General features: G+C 46.5%; 5 protein-coding genes across 6 annotated transcripts in view; 3 read left to right on the forward strand and 2 right to left on the reverse strand.

Annotated features, from left to right (window-relative positions):
• LOC119552488 (trichohyalin) overlaps positions 1-4,063 on the forward strand; it is a 47,327-nt gene extending 43,264 nt beyond the window's left edge. The window contains exons 6-7 of one of the 2 annotated variants that reach the window (XM_037862086.1): positions 61-309; positions 1,205-4,063. In XM_037862086.1, the coding sequence (XP_037718014.1) occupies positions 61-309; positions 1,205-2,885 (1,930 nt within the window). In that variant the 3' untranslated portion in view covers positions 2,886-4,063. The remainder of the gene's footprint in view (positions 1-60; positions 310-1,204) is intronic. The other variant, XM_037862087.1, reaches the window with a different exon arrangement.
• On the reverse strand, positions 5-13,187 carry LOC119552489 (HIV Tat-specific factor 1). Its single transcript, XM_037862089.1, has 7 exons — positions 13,049-13,187; positions 4,374-5,172; positions 4,098-4,300; positions 990-1,156; positions 737-923; positions 545-681; positions 5-486 (listed from the first exon to the last, which is right to left on the reverse strand). Exons 2-7 carry the CDS (start codon positions 5,161-5,163, stop codon positions 321-323), a joined length of 1,650 nt encoding a protein of 549 aa, XP_037718017.1. The 5' UTR covers positions 5,164-5,172; positions 13,049-13,187; the 3' UTR covers positions 5-320.
• On the forward strand, positions 7,672-13,353 carry LOC119552487. Its single transcript, XM_037862085.1, has 5 exons — positions 7,672-8,038; positions 9,202-9,408; positions 10,103-10,318; positions 10,380-12,998; positions 13,077-13,353. The coding sequence occupies exons 1-5, from the start codon at positions 7,900-7,902 to the stop codon at positions 13,205-13,207; spliced, it is 3,312 nt and encodes a 1,103-aa protein (XP_037718013.1). The 5' UTR covers positions 7,672-7,899; the 3' UTR covers positions 13,208-13,353.
• Positions 13,354-13,901: 548 nt separating this feature from the next.
• Positions 13,902-19,306, forward strand: LOC119552905 (adult enhancer factor 1). The gene is given in 3 exon segments (XM_037862830.1): positions 13,902-14,176; positions 15,714-16,738; positions 16,803-19,306. Coding segments are annotated over 2 exon segments (1,434 nt in total). The 5' UTR covers positions 13,902-14,176; positions 15,714-15,891; the 3' UTR covers positions 17,390-19,306.
• A 191-nt stretch (positions 19,307-19,497) lies between these two features.
• On the reverse strand, positions 19,498-22,119 carry LOC119552904. Its single transcript, XM_037862829.1, has 3 exons — positions 21,307-22,119; positions 20,583-21,248; positions 19,498-20,523 (listed from the first exon to the last, which is right to left on the reverse strand). The coding sequence occupies exons 1-3, from the start codon at positions 22,024-22,026 to the stop codon at positions 19,687-19,689; spliced, it is 2,223 nt and encodes a 740-aa protein (XP_037718757.1). The 5' UTR covers positions 22,027-22,119; the 3' UTR covers positions 19,498-19,686.
• Between the last annotated feature and the right edge of the window lie 218 nt (positions 22,120-22,337).

Raw genomic sequence — 22,337 nt, forward strand, 5'->3', positions numbered from 1 at the left:
GCTCTTTCCTTTCCTTCTTTATTTCCGTAGATTGATTTAACGCTTAAGCAACAATTCTAGCTATGTGCAACTTGTCTCCAACAGCCAACCATTGGATAATAACTGTGCCATCTACGATCCGAATCTCAAGTACCGCTGGTCGGCGCGTCCCTGCTCGGATAAGTTGCGCTTCATCTGCCAGCACAAGATGCCCAAGGTGAGCGGACCGAATCGCTTTAAGATCTACAACCGCTGGAACGCCACCTATCCGAACCAGCTGGCCAACGAGGTGGTGCTGGAGATTCTGGAACCGCGTGAGAATGATCGCAGGTAAGTCACAACTAAGGGGTGGCATCTCCTGGCAGCAGCTGGCTTTCCGGGGAGTTGTCATCTTGCTCCTCCTTCTTCTCCTCCTCCTCAGCTGCTTTCTTATCGGCCTCTTCTTGGGCCAAGAACTCATCCCATTTTGAGAGGCGCTCACTAGCCTCCACGGCGGACTCATCAATTCTATGGGATATTAAAGAATAAGCACCTGATTTTGAAATTATCCTGCTGGAAAGCTTACTTGTATTTGGTCTTGCCATCCCAGGACTCGGCACTTAGCTGTCGCTGGCCAAAATAGCGTCCCTGCATCATTTGAATGACCTGGTCGGCTTCCTCCGGCGAGGACATGTTGATCTGGGCAACACCCTCAGGATGGCGCTGGAAATGGGATCTTTCTTAGAAGCTGTTTCTTGAAATACCTATGCTTACTTACATCATAGATGACCACTTTGCGGACCATCCCGCACTTGCTGCACTCTTCGCGCAGATTGTTCTGGTACTCCAAGATGAGCTCCACCTCCTTTTCAAAGAGCTCGGGGGTAAATAGGTTCTTGATAATGACTGTTTTCTCGTTCTTTGAGCGCTCGCCACGCATTTTATCTGGACGCCAGTCGAATAATCTAGAAATAGGAATGCAAAATGTTAAAATATGGTTTCCAATTCCATTTGAAATCTGAATTCCTTACTTCTCCTTCATTTTCTGCAACTTCTCCTTGTCCTTCTTCTTTCGCTTGGGTTTCAAAGCGGGATTGTACTCTCCACGCATTTGGAACTGAGCTCTCTGGACGCGAATTTTGTGTCCCCGCAGGTTATACTCGTCCAGGATTTTTAGCGCTAGATTAACACTTTCCACCTGAAAAAGAAATAGAACAAACTAATTAATTTCTGTCTTTTTCGCCAGATTCCACCGCCGTGTTAAGGCCGAGGGCAGTGACGAGGAGATGATCATCCCCAACCGACGCCGCAATAATAATCGCCGCAACAACCAGAGGAACCGCCCAATCCAAAACCAGAATCAGCATCCCAACGATGTGAACTACCAGCCGACGGAGCCGCGTCAGAGGAATCGTCCTCGTGCCTCCACAGTGGCGCCACCCGCTACCCAATCGGTTAACCCATCCAATGATGTCCTGACTGCCTCACCCACGCCCCAGCAGATGACCCAGTATGATCGCAAGTTGCAACGCCAGCGGGAGAGGGAGCGTCGCCGCCAGTTGCGTCGCCAGGAGCGCCAGAAGTTGGCCAGGAAGCAAAAGCAGGAGAAGCAACGCCGCCTAAAGGAGGAGCGATTGCAGCGGGAGGAGCAGCAGCGACGCCAGCGATTGCAGCATGATCAGCCCAAGCCCCAGGAGATCGATGAACTGCGTCAGCGTTCTGAAGAGGAGCATGAAAAGAAGCAAAGGGCTGAGCAGGAAAGGAAACTAAGGGATGAGCAGGAAAAGAAGCAGAGGGAGGACCAGGAAAGAAAACAAAAGGAGGACCAGGAAAAGCAGCAGAGGGATGAGCAGGAGAGGATCAGGCAGGCGGAGGAGGAGCAGCAGGCCAGAAGCCACCAGCAGCAGCTCCACGAGAACCAGCAGCAGCAGCTCCGCGAACTCAAGGCCAAGCAGCAGCGCCAGGAACAGGAGCAGGAGTACCAGCAGCAGAAGCGCGATCGCGAACTGGAGATGCTGAAGCAACGCCAGTTGGAAGCCGATCGCCAGCATGCCGCCGAGACGGAAGCGGAGAAGCTTCGCCTAGAGCGCATCCAGAAACAACGCGAACTGGAGGCGGAACAGCGAAGGGAACGCGAGGAGCAGCGTCGCAAGCAGCGCGAGGAGCAGGAGGAACTGGATCGCCAGAATCATGCCAAGCGTTTGGCCGAGGAGAAGCGCATGCAGGAGCTGTACGCCGAGCGACTCAAGCAGGCCAATACGGAGCGGGAGAAGCAACTGGCCCAGGCCCACGAGGCCAAACGTCTCGAGGAACTGAAGCTGCAGGAGCAGCTGAAGAAGCAGGAGGACGAGCGCCAGGAGCAGATCCGTCGCGAACAGGAGGAGGAGGAGAAGCGCCAGGAACTGCAGAGGCTCGAGGAAGCGCGACGCTTCGAGGAGAAGGAGCTGAAGCGCCTGCACGAGGACAACCTGCGGCGCGAGCAGCAGAAGCTTCAGCGCGAGCAGGAAATAGCACTTCGCAAGGCCGCCGAACAGAAGCTGGCCGAGGAGGAGGAGATCCTGCGCAAGGAGCTGAGCGAGGAGGAGCGGGCGGTGAAGCAGCGCCTGGAGGAAGAGATGCGCCAGGAGGAGGAGTCGCGCAAGGCCAAGGAGGCGGAGGAGCGGGCTGCCGAGGAGGCCAAGGCCGCCGAGCAGAAGCGACGCCTGGAGGCGGCCAAAAAGCAGGCCGACGAGGAGGTCAAGGCCAAGCTGGAGGAGAAGCGGCGCGAGTATGCCACTCGAATCTCGGCCCTGAGTCCCGAGGACCAGAGGAAGTTCATCGAGATGCGCAAGCGGCGCAAGCAGCTTAAGGAGAAGAAGGAGCGTGACCAGAGGGCGAAGGAGCTCAAGCGGATACAGCAGGCCATGCGGTTGGACGATAACGAGTAGGAGCCCAGAGAAGTCCAGTCGGTAGGATCACCAGCCCCCAACTAACCAATACTAACCGAGACATATCGATCAAATTGGTTCCACATACGCACCGTTGCCCAGTCGATCCCTTTTCGATGGTTTTCTTTGTGCTTTAACTAAAAACAAAAAACACAAGATGAACACGCAAAAGTATTATTTACCAGAAGAGAGATGATATAAGCAGGAGCATCGCTGCGATTTAGGGGGGATCAAATTTCAATTGCATTTCGATCGAGCAGGAAACCCAATCTCCATGCACTTCGCTAGCTCTTTTAGTACTGTACAGTAAAGATATTCTATATATAGGTCTAGGATATAGACACACCACACACCACACACACACACACACTCAGCACACACACGGCAACCAGTCACGCATGTTTCCTTAATAACCGAACTAGAAGTTAGCAATCAATTTTAGAGCCAATAACCCCATCACACGCAAATCACGGGAATTTTTAAACTCAGCACAGAAACCACGGCATAATTATAGTGAAGAAAACGTAAGATTGAATGGAGAACTCCTTGGGGTCAAAGTCCAAATCCCATGCCTCCCCGCACTCGGTTTGCCTGAGGTGTCCTCGGATCGGGCACAGCGAAGCAATAATTTACTAATAATAATCTTTTGATAACATCATCGGATGGTCACCGACCATTTCCTAAATTCCTAGGTTACACAACTATACTTTACAAGGATATGTATGTAATAACTAAAGTATGTTTAAATGTAAATTTTTATGTATTTTTTAATACCTCAAAGGCGAAAAGCAAAAAAAAGTAATGGAGAAAATGAAAATGGAAAACCCCGATGGCAACTTTCAGTACGTTTTGTTTCGTTTAAAATGGAAATTGAAAGCTGGCAAGGACGGGCATGAAATCGAAAGGGAAAGCAATTTTATAGCCAAGTAAATGCATTTTAATAGTAAACTAACCAATTTTAAATATTATTAATCTACACACGGAGAAATGAAAAGCGAATAAAACTAAATAGTCAGCGAGAAACGTAAGCAAAGAAATCATGAGAAGGGCAAGCAGAACACAAATGAAATACGAAAACATATGATAAAATTACCATATAATATTTATGCAAGATAAATTCTAGTTAAGAGGCAAACAAAGTAAATTAATGAATAAAGTTTGAAAAAACACAAAACAAAGAAAGGCAATCTGTTGTTTTTAATGTCCACCCACCTTGATATAATCGCAGAGGCCATCGCCCTTGATCTGACCATCTTTTTCGGCATACAGTTTCAGCTTGAACTTCTGGGTCTGGGGATCCCGCATGACCATGCCACACTTGCCCATCAGGTCGGCAAACTCATCCATGGTGATGTCCAGGGGCAAATTGGAGACGTACACCTTGGTGTTCTGCGAGGGATCCATTTCGAACCACTCTGAAAAAGTTATAAACCATTAGAGGTGTCGGGAATAAGTCATATTATCATTATCATTATCATATCTACTCACTTGGTGGCTCTTGGACCTTTCGCTTGCCGGTGGGTGCTGCTGTGGATGCTGCGTTGTCCCTGGACATGGCTGCCTCCGCCTCGGCCGTCATCCGCTTGAGTTCCTCCTCCTTTCTCTTGGCCTCGGCCGCCTCCTTTTCAGCCTTCTCCTTCTCCCCCGCCGAGGTATTATCAATGAATCCATAGTTCATTTGGTAGCGGGCCATGAAATCATCATCGATCTTGGGGAACCAGGCGCTCTTTTCGGCATCCCAAAAAAACTCGACCCCATCCTTGTCCGTATAAGTGCGCTCGCCCTGCTCATCCACTCCATAGACTCCCTCCTGTCCAGGATTCGGCTGCTTGGGTATCCACTTTTTCTGCTCATCATCCCACTTGTAGTGCTCCGTTTCGGTTTCCTGTTTCTTGGGCAACCACTGCTCGGTCTTGGGGCACCATTTGTAGTGCTCGTTCTCGTAGAGATCACCTGCACTGGATGCCTCATCGGCGCTCAGGGGTTGCCAATTGTTTTGCGTAGTGCACCATTTGTATTTTTGCTTGGTGCTGGGATCCGTATAGATGGCTCCACCATCCGATGCATAGGTCATGTGCTCCTCGTAGGCGGCAAAGTCCTGCGATGGCGTGTTCTCCTCCGTTTTGGCTACCTGACTATCCGATTGGGTTTCACTTTCCACTGGCTTTTCATCAACTTTTGATTCCGAAATGCTTTGCTCTTCTATTTTCTCCTCACTTTCCTCCTCCGCTTCAGGTTTCGCCACCTGCTCCGGTTTACTTTCACCCTCGTCGCTCATTTTCGGGTTCTGTAATTAAAGCAAGTCGAAAAGTAGACTACATTTAGTTTCTTCCTTTCCTTTACTGCTGCGTGGGCGTGACACTCGTCTAATTCCCAGCTAATTTCATATTTTTTTCCCTGGCCAACAAATAATTACCACGTGAAAAAAAAACAAAACTAAATTGCAGGAACGTGCCCATATCGCTTGACATTGAAGCAGAAGGCTTCGCAAGGAAAACCAAGGGTGAGGAATGAGAGAGCATTCCGAGAAGCAGCCCCCGGGAAAATAACAAGTTTTCCTTTTTGCACCTTTGGCCAGGCGAGGTAAACAATTTACACAATGATTGCCATTTTTCCACCCGCTCATACATACATTCCTAAAGGTGTGTGTGGGTCAAGCTTTGGGGCAGGTAATAAAATGAAATGAAAAGCGCACGCCACTTTCTGGGCGGTCCAAGAAAAGACCAACACAAATCCCCAGAAAGAACACAAATACAGAAGGGGCGAAAAAAAGGACTTGCCACCAAATGCTCTGAAGGTCAACTAATTTCGTGTTATTTTTGGAGAAGGGAACCCTTCGAATCGATTCCTTTGAACTGGCCAAACGGCAGGTTCAATCAACCTTTCGTCCGGCCAAGTACAATTCGGAAGCCAAATAGATTTGTCAACCTATTGACACATCGCTTGAGAGTTCCGGCAGCTGACCCGCAGCGGGTTTTTGACCGATTCCCCTTACGTCATCCGGTTAACATCTTAACTTCACCCAATCGAAGTGGGTTCAATGGACTCGGTCGGCTAATTGTCACAACCTAAGGCCACTAAAAATAGGCGCAAAAACCACAGAGGTCCCGAGTTCAACGTTCAGCAAGGGGGCAGCATTTGCATGCACTCGCACAAGATTCGCCTTTGGCCAAGTCAGCGGATGAGGGCGGAACCACCAGGGGAATCCCTACTGCCCACCTGGCAAACTGGCACATGCAACAGACCATGCCCACTCAACTCACCAGGGAAATGCTGAAAGGTGCGGGGGGCAATTGCAGTTTGCAGGCCAAACAACTTTGTTAGGGGATTCATAAATTACATAGACATTCGAGTACATACTCGAAAGGCTCACGGCTTCCGCATGAATAGGGCAAAGTGCTGGCATATAATATGGAAAGTTTAGACTCCAAACTGGGGCTACACATTGCAATGCAGAATAGAACACAGAACCCAATAGGAGAAACGGAAAAACGAACGCTAACAGTCGAGATTGTCTAAGTCGAATTTTTGGTTGTTTATTCAGATGTTACTTTAGTATCCCTATCCTGAAAGTTCTAGTCTTTTAAGTAGATTTCTAAAAATATTATAAATATGTAAATAAAAAATTATAGCTATTGTCTATGGCTTTTTAATAAACTAGACTAATGATATATTTAAAAGCAAGTTTAGTTGAGGTTCATCTTAGGATTGTTATTCATAAAATTTCCGGTTTAGTTATCAAACTATTGTTAGAACTAGATATATTCTTCTTAAGGCTCACATTTACCAAATGATATGAAATAATTTTTAAAGTTTTGTAGCACTTTCTACCTTGTATGAAGTAGAAAATAGAAAACGTTTGGTTTTGGTTTGTTTTGTAAGTCAAGTACTGCATATAAATACATTTGTTAAGGATAGTCCACTCTGGACTATAACTGCAATGCCAGGCTATTATTCTCCCTTTCTCTGGACACCTTTGGCCTTTCCCAGACGACTGGCAACGCACTTATTGCATAACTAAGTACGGGAATCAAATGAAACCCTCTTCGGATTCCGCCAGAAATCAATTAATTGACGCAAATTGTCTGCGAAAGTCTGCAAATGTGGGACGGACTACTGGCTAGTTGGCCCTGTTTTATGACGGCGCCTTAGAGGTCATAAAATCGTCGGCCAATTTCGGCAAAGCGGTGTTATTCCCCCGTTACCAAAAACCGGATAAAAACGGCCGAAAACGAATTAATTAACTTGGCAGAAATGTCGCGAACTTGCAGGACACTCGTTCTTCCCAAAATGTCAACAGGTCAGGGGTGGTGAAGAGGGAGTTCTTCGGAAACCGGGACGTACATATGCGCAATGAAAGGGAAAAGCTCGGAAAACGCCCCACTCACATATATAATAATGTTATTTTTAACGTGGCTCGTATTCCGAGAGATTTGCAAACATTACTCACAAATGCCATAAATACCATGAAGGCGGAGTGGGCGGGTGAAACGAAACTCCAGGCCGAAAAAACCGAATTCCCATACTCGCTCTTTGGCGCACGGAATAACTTAACTCGGAAAAACGGACGGAGTAGGGTGACTCACTCTGCAGTTGGGGAAAACTCACTCGCTCACATTTCCGTAGCACACTTATAGGGGCCAGGCCAAAATGGCCCAATATTGATGGCCCATTTTGTGGGTGGTGAGAGTGAGCTAGTGGCTAGTGGCTAGCCAGTTAGCCTGCTAGCCCGCTAGCCTGCTAGCCCTGCCAGTCCTCGCTGACCAGTACGCGCTGAATCGTCCGACTGACCGCAAGTGCCGGCCAGAACCAGAATAGCCACGGAATTAGACGCCTCGGGGAGTCGGGAATCGGGAGCACGCAACTCCAAATGGCTGTGTTGTGTACTCACATATGTGCGCCTGGGGGCATTTGAAATGCAGCCGGCGAAAAATATGCAAAACTCACTAATACTAAAATCAATAAAATTAAACCATAAAGTTTAAAACGCAAAAAGAGAGACATCAAACTCGAAATGGATATACCTGCCAGTGGAGCCATATTCACCCTGGGCAAATCCCATTTGGCAGAGAATACCCAAAGCTATTTCTACATCAAGAACGATCCTGTGAAGCGACTGATTTCCGGTCCCAACCAGAGCGCTGTCATTTGTGGTAACTACATGACCCCAAATCCTTTGGTTGGGTCAACCAACCAAGTCAAGTGGTCAAGTGAAAATCCATTGGTGCTCGGCTGCTTGCATGTTGAGTGCAATTTTCTTGAAATAATAATAAGCTGGGCCTGGGTTCAGCTTACTTTCACTTTCTCGTTGGCCCAGTCCGCGGCTCCGTTTGCTTTCTGGCCAAGTTATCCGTGTCTTTCGTGGGGTCTATTGAATTACTAAATTACAACCGGCTTTTGCAGCCCGACAAATTTGCCAGGATTAGGTGTACTATATTGCAGGGGTGCTTTGAATATTTCATCCGGTCAATCCACACCGAAATTGAATAACGCTCGTCCTTTCCCCGTAAGAATCTTACACGAAGAGAAAAATATAAATATTTAGTGGGAAACTATTGAAAAAGTTGGAATGTAATATACTTTGTATTAGAAATGTACCTACAGTATAACTTATATATTTCAATAAGCTAATATCTTTAATTGGTTTTGGTTTTCAATGAAACAGCCTTTATCCTCAGAATTTGACACCAAAAAAAGAAATGTTAACGTGTAGTAATAAACTATTGATAAAGTTTGAATAATACATTTGCAATGTACTTTGCGTAATACAAAAGGGACATTTTGGTACCCTTCAATAAATTATTCTGAACTTTTTGTATTAAATTAATTAAAAGCCAATCATTAATTCCAAACGATTCTTTTTCAATGTACAATATGTTTCCCACATTTAACCCACATTACATAAGCTTTAAATCCCCGATAGACCGAGTACGGCTGACCAAGCACTCCAAATCACGGCACCTTCGACAACTAATGGGGTCAGACGCGGCGCTAAAATACCTGAAATATGGAGCAAACTCACGAAGTAAACCCCCAAAATGCCGAAACCGAAACTGAAACTGAAACTAAAGCCGAAGCTAACGTAATTGAGGCGTTAACTTTTGCGGGGGAGCAGTTAAACAGTCGAAACGTGAAAGGGATTGAGGAATTGAGGGATTGGCCCACCCCACCCAACTCCCACTAGCTTTCTCAATCAATAAAAGTCAAGAAAAGGGAACAACCCCACCGCCAAACATAATAAAACAAAACAAAAACAAAAGCCAGCGGCGGCAGGTGAAAGCCAAAGCAAATGTCAAACCGTTCTTATCAATTACAGAATCTGGACGACTATTTGTTTGGGGCGAGAACCACTACGGGCAGCTTGGGATTGGCGGCCATGGAGGAGGAGCCGGCGGCAAGAAGGGTGGCGGCGGCCACAACGGGGACATCGTCACCAAGCCCACCTGCGTGAAGGCCTTGAAAACGCTGGGATTAAAGATTTGCGACGCAGCCTTCGGCAATCACTGGGCCGTGATGCTGACACGTGAGTGAATCAACAAATATGCTGCAATGTCTCACTGAGGAAATTGCTCCCACAGAAAGTTTTAGTTACGGGAAAAGTTTACTGAATGGTAGCAATTTGGCAATTGTTTCGCAGCCTTAGTTCAGCTGGTTTTGTGCTTATTATTTCGGAGTACCTTATACATATAAGGAAAACATGTTATTAATTAACCAGCCAGTGAAAATGGGTTTGAATTAAAGTAACACTAAATTCATCAATTACAAAAGGGGCAGTTATATAAATTATTTGCAATTTATCAGCCTAAGTACCAATTTCTCAATGTCATGTTAAGGTTCTAGTTTGTTATCTGTCAGAAAGTGAAGATGAAGTTCAACTTTTTAGAAAGACAAATGAGTTTTGTTAATTTTTTTTCATTTAACTAACGAAAAATCTTTACTGAATTGTAAGAATAAGAACTCCCATCAGCTTTTAATCAGTTTTATTTTATCGACTGACTAATTTAACTAGAAAATTGAGTAGAACAAAGTTAAGCAAGATCTAAATGACAAAAACTACAACAGATGAATTTATTGTAGTGCTTTTAGAATTTAAATTAAACATTTAAAGCTGCCTTTTAAAGTCCTTGAACGACAAAATATAAGTTCCAATAAAAAATTTATAGCACAAAATTAATGAAAACCTTTACTCATTATGCCAAAAAAAAAAAACCCCACAGATTCCAACGAAATATTTTTCACGGGTCGCAACATATTTCCCGAGGACACCCATGTGGCCCAGCACTTTACCAGCGCCCAAGTGGAGCAGCAGCAGTGCGCCATTATCCGGAAACCATTTCGGCTGGAGGAGTTCGACGACTACCTGTCCAAGAGCGAGGAGACGGACAACTTCATGGCAATCCAGGCGGGAAATGAGCACTTTGCCGTGCTGACCAGTAAGTAATCGCAGGAAATCGTTGACAGACACAAGATTATTTCGGTGATTTATCTTAAAAGGTACTGGTCGGTTGATTGGTTGCGGCTCGAATACCCAGCAGCAGCTGGGAGAACTGGAGGCGGACTATGATGGCCATCCGGTGGAGATTCGCCTAGATGCTCCAGTGCAGCAGTTTGCCTGTGGGCCCGAGTCCACACTGGTGCTGACTGCCAGCGGGAACCTCTTCCTCACCGGCCACCTCAATGAGTTCGTCTTTCCGCGCTTCACCGAGCTGCAGAAGAATCTGCCGCCCACCGAGGCCATCATCTTCATGCACATCTCGAAGACCAGCGAGGTGTATATCGTGACCAATGCGGGCAGCATCTATCGCAGCTTCGAGTCGGTGCGAAACAAGAGCCTGGTCTTCCAGCGCTTCTACGACTACGACAGCGAGGAGAACGGACCCATCTGGAAGCTCCTCAAGGGCTTCTCCTTCTACGCGGTCCTCAGCAAGGCCAACAAGTTCTTCACCACCTTCTCGGAGAGCGGCCATCATCTGAAGACCTTCCGCGAGATCTCAAAGTTCAAGAACCTTCGACTGCTGGACATCGCAGTGGGGGATCAGCATGTCCTGGTCCAGGGCATACCGCGCTCCTCGATGTCATCGGCTTCTGTAAGTGGATCAGCTGAACCAAATCGCTATATGAGCCGCAGTTTCGTGGTTCAGCCACCGGATGCCAATGGAAACGCAGAGCAAGGAGTCAGGAGTCACAGCGGCAGAAGTCTCACCAAACAAGAAGGCGTGGAGGAGACTGAGGATCGATCAATGGCGGCCACTGTGGGAGGATTGGCAGCTGCAGCAGGCGCTGGAACAGCCGCGGCCATGGAGGCAGTGAAGCATTTAATCAGTGGGGAGAAACCGGAAGAGAAAGATGAACCCAAGGATGTGAATGCAAATACAGAAAGTGGCGAGTCTATAGCTGATGAACATAAGGAGGCAAATGGTAATGATGAAAAGGATCCGCGACCAATTAGTTCTTCAAAAGAGAAACCGAATCAATTGGCCGATCCAATTGCAAAAACTCCTGAAGATATAGATCAAAACATAGATCACCATGAAAATAAAGATCATCCAAACACAGCAACCACAAGTGAAGCCATAAAAACAACTGATGAGTACAAAGCAATAGAGCCGACGGCACCTGTGGAATCCCCAACAAAACCAGCGGAATCTAAGGAATCACCAGTAAAACCCATGGAGTCCCCAGTGAAACCACCAGATTTATCAGAAAAAACCAAAGAATCTCCTATTAAATCCATGGCGTCCCCAGTCAAACCCGTGGAATCAATGCAGAATCTACCAACACCTCCTTCACACACACCAACACCTCCAAAATCCCCCACAGAATCTTTAAAATCCGAAAAATCTATGCACTCTATGCAATCATTCAATCCGCCACAGAAAATGCCAGGCAGCCAGGAGAAGCTCTTGCGACCACGTACTCCTTATCCGGAGAGCAGTGATTCCAGCACACCGCAAACGATTAAGAAGACCCCTATACGAAACTTTTCCTACGAGGCGGCTATGGATCATGATCATCTGGAGAGGACCTCGCCCGAATTGGTGTCTAGCCTGGAGACGGTGGAGGAGGTGCCGCCGGCCACAATCCAAGTGAGCACGCCCACGCCGCCCACGGAGGAGGATGAGCAGTTGGCCGTGGAGATTACCACGACGAACGACTCGAAGGACAGCAGCAAAGTGATCAACGAAATTCGCTTCATCAACAATGGCGTGGATGTGACGGCCAAGGTGGAGGAACAAATGCCGGACACACCGCTGGAGAGCTCTGTGGAGGATCTGGAATCGGATGGAGAGCATATGCTGCACCATGTGGAGGAGCAGGTGGACAAAATAGTCACGAGTACCGAAGAAGCAGCGGGTAAGGCAGGCGAAGATGCGTTGGATGCCATGGACTCCAGGCGTAACTCCATCCAAACGGCGGTTAGGAATGCAGCAAATGGAGCCCGTGATGCCATGGAAGCAGCCGGCGAGCGAATGGCCACCGGAGCTCGAGGAGCTGTGGATGCCGTTGGCGGTGCAGTGGGAGCGGCGGGAAAAGGTGCCCAGCGGATGGCTAGCGATGCAATGCACGCTGTGGAGCAGGCGGGCAGCAATGCGGTTAAAGCAGCCTCCGACACAAAGGATTCCATGGGCAGGGCCATGGACTCGGTGACAAGCAAGATCTCCAGTGAAGTACAGGGTGCCAAGGAGAATATCTCGTCTTTGTTTCAAATTAAGGCGGCCAGGGAGGCGGATCCGCAGACCACGCCAGTTTCGACACCTCGCGGGGATGATGACTTGTCCTCCAAAGAGGGGGCACCCAAGACGACCACCACTTTGGGTTCCAACGAGGAGGACGAGCGAACAACGGCCTCGGTGAACTCCAACCACAATTCCGCAGGACATGGCAATGGCAATGGGAATATTTTCGAGCCCAGCAATCCCTTCGAGGATCCCCTGGACGCGGTGGTGGAGCGCAGCAAGAAGGCCATGCAGGAGGACATCCGGGCCATGCAACTGCGGGCCAGTTCCCATGTCCAGGCGGTGGCCCAGCAAAAGGAAGAGGACGCCAAGGGATTCATGCAGCAGGTGATAGACAGGCTCTCGTGCCGCAACGAAAAGGCGGTCAGGATTGAAGGTACTTATTAATGGTTGTGCGAAGCAAGTAATTCCAGTCTGAAGACTCACCTGAATCCTATTTTTCTTCCGCAAACAGATGAAGTACGTCCGCCGGCTGTAGGAACTCACGGCAAAAACACAAACAAGGTGAACAGCGAGCTGAGCTTAACCAATGGACAGGCACATGGCGATCAGCCGCAGGCGTCGCGGGTCTGCACGATTTTATAAAACTCGCACCAGCGCCAGCACTTTTCTAAGCAATTGCATTTGGTCTTGAAGTACAATTTAACGAAAATAAAATAAAGCAAACGAAATTGCCATAAAAAAAAGTTCTGCACCGGGCAGTGTGACCGTACTGTGGCGGGAGAAAAAAACCAGAATATAATTAGAGGAAACTTTGCACGTTCACGGGTGAATGTCACTAGTGGAACCAGCTCATTACTCTTAGTGATGACACATTTGATAGTCACGACTGGTCACAGTGGATTCTGAAAAGTGATTTTGAAATCAAAGTCTGACTTCAAATTGAGGTCAAATTTAAAGTTATTTTTATATCTTAATATTTGGGAATAATAAAAGAACAAAAATAAATATTTCCTTTTTATTGGTGGTAATATTTTGAAATCTGCTGCACTTGTTTTAATACCATTTTCAAAGGTTTGCTGTATTATACAGCCTCTGTTAAGTTATTTATTTCTACAAGCTTTGTTCAAATTTCATGGATATTTATTGTGAGTCTTATACATATTTTTATTTTAAAATTATATTTTTTACAAATCGTAATTCAAACCTACAATGAATAAAGCTCCAACTTCTTATTATTTATCAAAACACAACTTTCACTCCAAGTCACGACCACCGATCGTGACTCCACCGTCGCACTCGTGACCAGTAACAGGTCCCCAAAACTATCGCCCATCCCCACTAGTTCATTCGCGTCTATTTTGTACGCGAAACAGTAAAAAAAGAAAAGAAATATTTGTACTATTTTTCTAACGTTTATACGCTTTTTATAAATGAAGACCCAGCCACAGATAATGCTGTGAGGCCCCGTTTTCGATTGGCGATAGCAAAGCGCGAACTCCCTGCCGACGGCCTATGTCCCCCAAAAAACCGAATCGAGTGCGGAAAATGATGTAAAACGGGGGGAAATCTAAACCTGAAAGGCCCCACACAGCACAGCCACAAAATGGAAAGGTAGGTCAATGTGTGGGCGCCCCAAAAGAGTTCAAGTGTCCGTCTCGGAATAGCCCCATTCGAAACGTAATCACCTGGTAATCCTGGGATACCAAGGAGTGTGAAAAACAATGGACATTTTCGAGCGGAGGGCTCCAAAATTGAAGTCTCCTAACCTCAAAAGAGCTTTTACACAGTACGGGTGTACGGGTGTGCGTGTGTGTGAGTGTTCGAGTGTGTGTGTGTGCGACTGAAAGTGGTTGTGACTTATGGGCGAAGGGGGGAAGCGAGGAGGGGGTGATCCGAAGGCAACGTGTTAGTGGAAAAACTGCTTTTGAAAAAGGGAAAATCTCCCCCGAAAAGCCCGCCCAAAAAAGGTCAGTTCGTCAGCCAGGTGATCTCTGCTTGGATTCGATTGATTTCCAATTGGCAGAGTTATCGGCAACTTCTTTGGTCGCCTGGAAAACACATGTAATTTGCGAGAAAGTAACACGCTGTCAGTTCAATACAAAAAGAGAGAGATACCTGAGTGCTCCATGTGTGTGAGTGTGTGTGTGTTAGTCGTGGGGTGGTGAACGGGGGGCGTACCAGGTAACCTGTCCGGCGGACGTAAAAACCAGCGATCGAAAAAGAGTTACATGCATGCAGGCAGCGCGCGCTTATTTATTTTGTTTTAAAATGCATAATCGTATGTTTTATAATTTATGCCCTTTAACACGGGCAAGTCGAAGTTTATATGCCCTTCTGAGATAGACAACCTATTTGACCCGATCAATGATGCACATATGCGAAATCGTTCTTTGATCTATGTAGATCAAGTTCCTAATATTGTCATAAAACACTAAACAAAACCCAATTTGTGTGATGTTTCTTACCTTCTAAAACAAATATATTTGTTTTTAACTATCCATTATAATAAATCCCCTTGAATTTTTGCCTATTTATAAAGTATTAGAGCAAATTATGTAGATCAATTGGTCCCTTCCCATTTTAATAAAATATACAATTTACCTCTTAAAGCCTTACAACCATATAATATACTAATCGCTATTTTTAAATACAATACGATTAGAAAACACTCAATTTACATAACTTGGTTACAATCGTCAAATTTGTATAACATTTCAAGTCCCTTATAAAGTTGATCATAATAGATTCTACATTTTCTTCTTACATACATTCTTTGTAACACACCTTAAGTATAAAGTGGGCTGATCATCTATTAACCCGTACTTATAAAAAAGGTAGTTGAAAAGTTTCAAAGTTCTAAAGTTTTTGATTACATTATGCATTTTAAAAACTGGGCAATAAATGTGTTATTGGCCCTGAAATGCGTTTCAATGCATTTTCATTATAGTGATACAAAAAGAACGCCGGGAATGTGTGGAAAGAGGAGCTCAGTCAGCGAAGTGTGTCAGCTATTGAATAATTTAGATTTATAATTTCGCAGTTAGGTATTTCGTGTGTTTTTGGGAATTCCTCACATATTTTTGCATACCAAAAAGCCATGCCGCCGCCTCGACTAATCCCAATCTCCATTCTCCCTTCTCCCAACTAGGCACTAGCAACAACAACATCAGAGAAGCGACCAAGATGAGCATGTCGTGGCATTTTTGAAGCATCGATCTTAGTTTGTTAGCCAGCTTTCTGTTCAAGTCACCGAGGTACCAGAGTCTCCCCCTCCAAGTTCCAGCAGCTCCAGCATCCGAGTCCCCCCAGATCCCAGCGAGCAGTCCATGATGCATATCAAGAGCCTGCCCCATGCCCATGCCGCTGCCACGGCGATGAGCAGCAACTGCGACATCGTCATAGTGGCCGCCCAGCCCCAAACCACCATAGCGAATAGTAACAACAATGAGACGGTCACCCAGGCCACCCATCCCCATCCCGCTCACATGGCGGCGGTCCAGCAGCAACAGCAACAGCAGCAGCAGCAGCAGCAACAACAGCAGCAGCAGCAACAACAACATCATCAGCAGCAGCAGCAGCAACAACAGCAGTCGAGCGGTCCTCCCTCCGTGCCGCCCCCGCCCACGGAAATCCCCTTTCCCCTCCAGATGCACCTGACCGGGATCTCGGCGGAGGCGCACAGTGCCGCCCAAGCAGCGGCCATGGCAGCTGCCCAGGCTGCAGCAGCTCAGGCCGCAGCGGCGGAGCAACAACAGCCGGCAGTGCCGCCTCCACCGCCACCACACCTGACGCACCTGACCACGCACAGTCCAACGACGATCCCCAGCGATCATTACCTGGCCAACGGACATGGCGAACATCCCGGCGAGGCCAATGCCCCCGTTGGAGGCGGAGGTGGAGGAGGAGGAGCAGTCCGCGAGCCGGAGAAACCCTTCCACTGCACCGTCTGCGATCGTCGCTTCAGGCAGCTAAGCACACTGACCAACCACGTGAAGATCCACACTGGCGAGAAGCCCTACAAATGCAACGTTTGTGATAAGACCTTCCGTCAATCGTCGACGCTGACGAACCATCTGAAGATCCATACGGGCGAGAAGCCCTACAACTGCAACTACTGTCCCAAGCATTTCCGTCAGCTGAGCACTCTGGCCAACCATGTGAAGATCCACACGGGTGAGTGAGAAGCACTGTGTAATCCCGGACGTTTTCGAAAATGTAAGCCTCATTTATTTTGCAGGTGAAAAGCCGTTTGAGTGCGTCATCTGCAAGAAGCAGTTCCGGCAGTCCAGCACACTCAACAACCACATAAAGATCCATGTCATGGACAAGGTCTACGTTCCTGTAAAGATCAAAACGGAGGAGGAGGAGGGGTGACTAGGACGCATGGCGTTGGCGGCACACCACCATCAGCACCAGCAGCAGCAGCAGCCACACCAGCAGCACCACCACCAACAGCAGCAGCATCAGCACCATCCACCGCCTCCGTCTCAGCAGCAGCACATCGACCAGCGAGGAGTCACCATTACCACGCTTCCCTCCGCCACGACAGTGGCCCAGCATCAGCAGCAGCAGCAGCACCACATTCAGGACGGCTCGCCGCACCACCACTTCAATGTGGCCGCTCTGGGCGATCTGTCCAGCGCCATGCAACTGGGCGCCGTTACGGCGGACGGCAGCTTTGTGACGATGGGCGGCGTGGTGGTGGGACGCATCCAGCATACGCGAGAGGAGCTGCAGCAGCTGGGAGTGATCAAGGTGGAGTCACCATCGAATGGTGGCACAGCCACGACGTCAGCGGCGGCGGCAACGCAGCGCGAGGGATGAGTCGATGAGCTGCTCCTCGAGTACATGCTCAAGGAGGAGAATGTGGAAGAGGAGGATGAACAGGAGCCGGAAACGGAAATGGAAATGGAAGCGGATATGGATGTAGTAGAGAACCAGGAGCAGGATCAGGAGCAGAAAGAGGAGCAGCGATCGAGCCAGAAGTGAGCCATGTTTGGTGTGTACGCTTACGTTGTTGTTAGTTGTTTAATTGTAGCGAACATTGTTGTTGTTGTTAAGGTTTAAATGTGTGACTAAGAACTTACCAAGATGAATGTATAGCAAACGCTTCAAAAGTAGCTAACCGAAAGGCGCCAACACCAGCACCCAGAGCTCCCAGAAAAAAAAAACCGCAAACCGTAAACAGAAATCCGAAACCAGAAACAGAAATATTAACACTAATAGTAAAGCTAATAGTAATACTAAAAAACCAGAAGAAGAAAGACCTTAGCGGAGAGTTGTCCACATAACATCGCACCCCATCTCACATTCTCACCCCCGGAAATAGATTAAACCACTCTCTACTCACTTAAATAATCCTAACCATAACTAGAAGAAAGCTAAATTGCTAATAGAAAAAAGATAACTAAACCCGAAATAAGCAAAAAGTCATTGCGTGTAAGGAAACAGAACTAAAATGCTTCACAAAGTGCGAACCCATTTCAAATTGTAAATTTGTTAAACCGACTCACTTTCAAATTGTTTAATTTAGCATTTAACGTTATATATAAATTGTACGCACCTTGACTTAGTCAGGTTGCCGACGTTTTTACTCGCCATCTTGTGAGGGCGTGTTTTGGTCTGGGTTAACACAAATACAATTTGTTTTAAAAATTTCCTAGTTTAATTATTTAATTTCGTAAACTTTTCAACAAAACCATAAACAATACCCTGAACAGAAAACGGCAAACAAAAAAATTCTAATAGTGTTAAGTGGTCGAAACTATCTAATTTCATAGTCCCTAGAGAGCCATAGTTTTAAATGCAGCGTTTTGTTAATTTTAATTGATTAGTCTTAGTAGTTTTAATTTCTGCATTGGCATAATTTGGAAACACAAAAGCTGTTACGCTAGCCTTCGTTTAAATATTAGTTAATGAAGTTAATTACGATTATGCGGTAGGAAAGCAACAAGTTCTGTACAAAGCCCAACTCCAATTTGTATGTATAAAGCGAAAGCAGCGGCGTTAAGGAGAGAGTTTAACTAAATTGTAAAACAAACCCTAAAAGAGAAAATAATATTTTCTAAAAATACAACATGCGACTTTTTATGTTACCACTTTATTCTATGTTACCCCTGGTTTCCTCACAGCCCGACTGACCTTTGTTTCTTTTTCCCCCGGTCGCCTTTTCAATACCTTTAAAAACTGCAGCAAGGGTCGAGCTTCAAAGACTCGTGCGTCAAGTTCCTATAGATTTCAAAGCGCAACAAAAACGAGAATCCCCAAAATGTATACGAATCAACGGCAAGCCGGGAAGTGGAGATACATTAAACGAAACCTAGCCTATATGGAATAAATAATAAATAAATGTTGATAAATGTGTAGTGTTAACGAATTGAAAGCCAGGCAGAAACGAAAATCCCAAGCCTCAACCTAGCAGAGTAATGATATGATGGATCGCCAGTAGGATCTTAGATCCGTAGAAACATTTATTGGCCGCATTGAAATGTCATCCAGAATGCAGATCGTATTCCGGCCCAAAAACTCAAAGCTCTGCGCCCCCAGCTTCCCCAACCCTCCCACGCGTATGCATATACTTTAAATATAAGTGACGTAGTGAGATTAGCATTTAAGAGCCTAAATTAATGATAGTTGAGTGTGTAAAATGTAAAACTGCAAAGAATTTAGACATACAATGAACAAAGACAGAAACGTTAGGCAAATCGAGGTGGCAGAAGGATGAGGAACTGCAAAAAAAAACAAACAAGCAAAAGGCTTAAAAACAAATCGCGATAATATTGTATAATTATACACATATATATTTATTAATTATATGTACATGCGCAGTAGCTGTATTTATATGTAAATGTGTACGTAATTGTGTATTTAGTTACAGCATAAATATATATTTGCAATGGAGAAATACAAAAACGAAAACTATGACAAATGGCAATGAATCAAATGCATTCTTATTTGAAACCTTTTCACTAAGTATTAGATAACGTAATCCAAAAAAGAAATCGTTTCCGACCGCGAGCGCTTTCGATGAGCATAGAAAAATTAAAAATAAATTAATCTTCGGTTTGGTAGGCCTTAAATCAAATTTGAGCTTAAGATATAGGGTTCTAATGTCGGGCAACTCAGTCATCACTTAATTCGGTGGATGCAGATGCAAAGGCAGAGTCTGGTTGCGACATGGGCTCGTCGTCGCCCAGGAAACTGTTCAGATAGGTCAGCCAATCGGAGACATCGACCTCCTTTTGGACCTTGTTTTGTAGTAGTCGTCGCAGGAATCTCAGCTGTCGAACATCCTCGCCGTAACGCACGCACATCTTGGCCACATTGATCCTGGCCACCGGCAGATTCACTTTCGGCCGGCCTTTGATCACCTTCACGTTCATGCGCTTCTTCCAAGTGTGCACCTCCTCCTCTATCTCGTCCAACATGAAAACCATGCCTGTTTCACCCGTTATCACCTCCACCGGAGTGGCCAGTGGACTACTGGTCCTCCTAGTCAACGGTTGCACATGCTCCTTGCTTTTCAAGAACTTCCAGAAGCCGCTAAGATTCAGCCACTTATCAAAGTCTTTTAAGGCGCTGAGTAGTAATCCCAAGTAATCCTCCCGGCACAACTGATTGTCGAAGTCGCCCTTAATCTCGCTTTTTGGTTTGTAATTAAGCCAATGACAGTCTGTAAACTCCTTGACCACCTTTTCCGGGCCAAAGAGTTGCTTTTTGGGAAAGTGGAACAGCTGCAGAAAGTGGTCGGTGAACTCGTAGCGAAGGTACGTGTGATCCAGCTGCGGTATGGTCTTCAAGTAGGTGCTGATGCTCTTGGGATTCTGTGACTTAAAGACCTTGAAGAAGTCTGCGATGAGCAGGCGGGTTTGGGGGCCCAGACTCGGATAAATCACAGCATTATCCACGTACTTCAACTCGGCCGTGTTGCTAACCTCTATGACGAGGGAAATAAGGCGCTGGTGGAAAGGGAATAGATGCTACAAGGGTCCGATAGGAATATAATGACGAAGCTCACCTGTAGAATCCTCTGACGCTCTGGATACATGGATTTGGCTGCTGCCTGTCCGTAAAGCTTCATGATTTGCTTGACGATGTCCGTGAGCCGCGTACTAGCAGACATTCCAAATACAATCGAGGCAAACGGCTGGGAGTCCTCCTGAAACATCTCGGACTCCGACTGCCGCAACCTGTTGTGATCTAGCCAGGAGAGGAACTCCATTTCCAGCACCCAGGTCAGCATGTTCAGCACATCACAGAGCCGTGCCAGACGGACGGCGGGTGACATTCTCTTAAAGTCGTCCAGGCACAGCTTGCCACTTAGCCAGTCGTACTCCTGGACATGCCGCAAAAAGACGGTCTCCTGCGACATGTTAGCATCCTCCTCCTCCGAAAAATTGAACACGAACTTTTCATAAAACTTGGTGTTCTCTTGTATCTCCTCTTCGCTGCACTGAGTGAGGGTCTCCTCTAGAAGATCCAGGTAGAACTGCAGCTTCTGGGGAGAATCATTGGAACGAACATCACGCAGGGCGGGATTCTTGACGCCCAGGAAATTCAAGTAGTAAGGACGCAGGGCGGTCCAGCAGGGAGGAAAGGCGTCGACCAGGAGGAAGAAGGTGCGTATCAGCTTGTTGTAGGTGTCGCCCAGCTCCTTGACACTCATTTCCTTGGCAATCAGGATCTGCAAGACAGCTTTAGTTAAATATTGGTAATAACAAAGAGGTATATGGAAATCCAACCATGGCCATATCTATTAGTCTGTCAAAGACTCCTTCTCCTGGATACACGCACTGCAGCACCATCATCTCCAGGATGTCTAGGAACGTATCGTAGTGCTGGCCATGCAGCGTGGTCCTGAGGGCCTGCACCGCCGTAAAATTGGGGGCATCCGGCAGCATGGAGCAGCGATGCCTTTCCGTACACTGAGTGGTATTGTGAAGACACTTGGGGACACAGGCTCCCGGCAGACGATCTTCGCTCTTCATGTACATGTTTGAGATCAGGATGCGCAGGTTAAACTTCCAGTTGAGTTTGTGGGGAGCAGCTGGCGCCGTAGCGGGGCGCTCCTTGGTCTTCCTGCGACGCTCCCTCCTTTCAGGAATCTGCAGCTCTGGCTCTGGGGAGGATTTTGCACGGAATTTGCTATCCGATTTCGAATTTGACTTAGCATCTGATTTGGAGTCTGACTTTGCGGTATCCATTTCTACATCCGACGGCGGGTGGAAGGGATTCGTATCATCACTATCCGTATTTTTTACGTTAGCTTCCGCCACATCCTTATCTGTATTTGAAACGGTTTCTACGCTATCCGTATTTCTAGTGAAATCCGGAATTAATTTGTTTTCTTTAGAGACCGGATCTTGCATTTCAATGTCCGATATTGGTTGAGCACGCATTCCTTTGCTTTCAGAACTAGGATCGCCCTTTGGCGGGGAACTTCCGTAAGTTGTGGTTGACATCTGAACGCATAAATTAATGATATTGCGCTAGAATCATGCAATTATTTAATACGCACTTCGTTTCGTTTTGTTTTACCGGTGCTGATATTAACGTTACCGTACATGGACCGCCTAAATTTACCTAACTGCGGAATTATTGAAATAGCGGATACACCCACCCCACAGAGCGGAGACATGCACCGGAAATAGCGATCATGTTTTGGTTTAAAATACGTTTATTTTTAAAAAGAAAAGATTGGATAAAAAAAGCTATTATACATTTACTACACCTACATTTAACATTTGCTACATTTAACTTTTGAGCGAATATT

The sequence above is a fragment of the Drosophila subpulchrella genome, chromosome 3L (assembly GCF_014743375.2).
Source record: "Drosophila subpulchrella strain 33 F10 #4 breed RU33 chromosome 3L, RU_Dsub_v1.1 Primary Assembly, whole genome shotgun sequence".
Classification (NCBI taxonomy): Eukaryota; Metazoa; Arthropoda; class Insecta; order Diptera; family Drosophilidae; genus Drosophila; species Drosophila subpulchrella.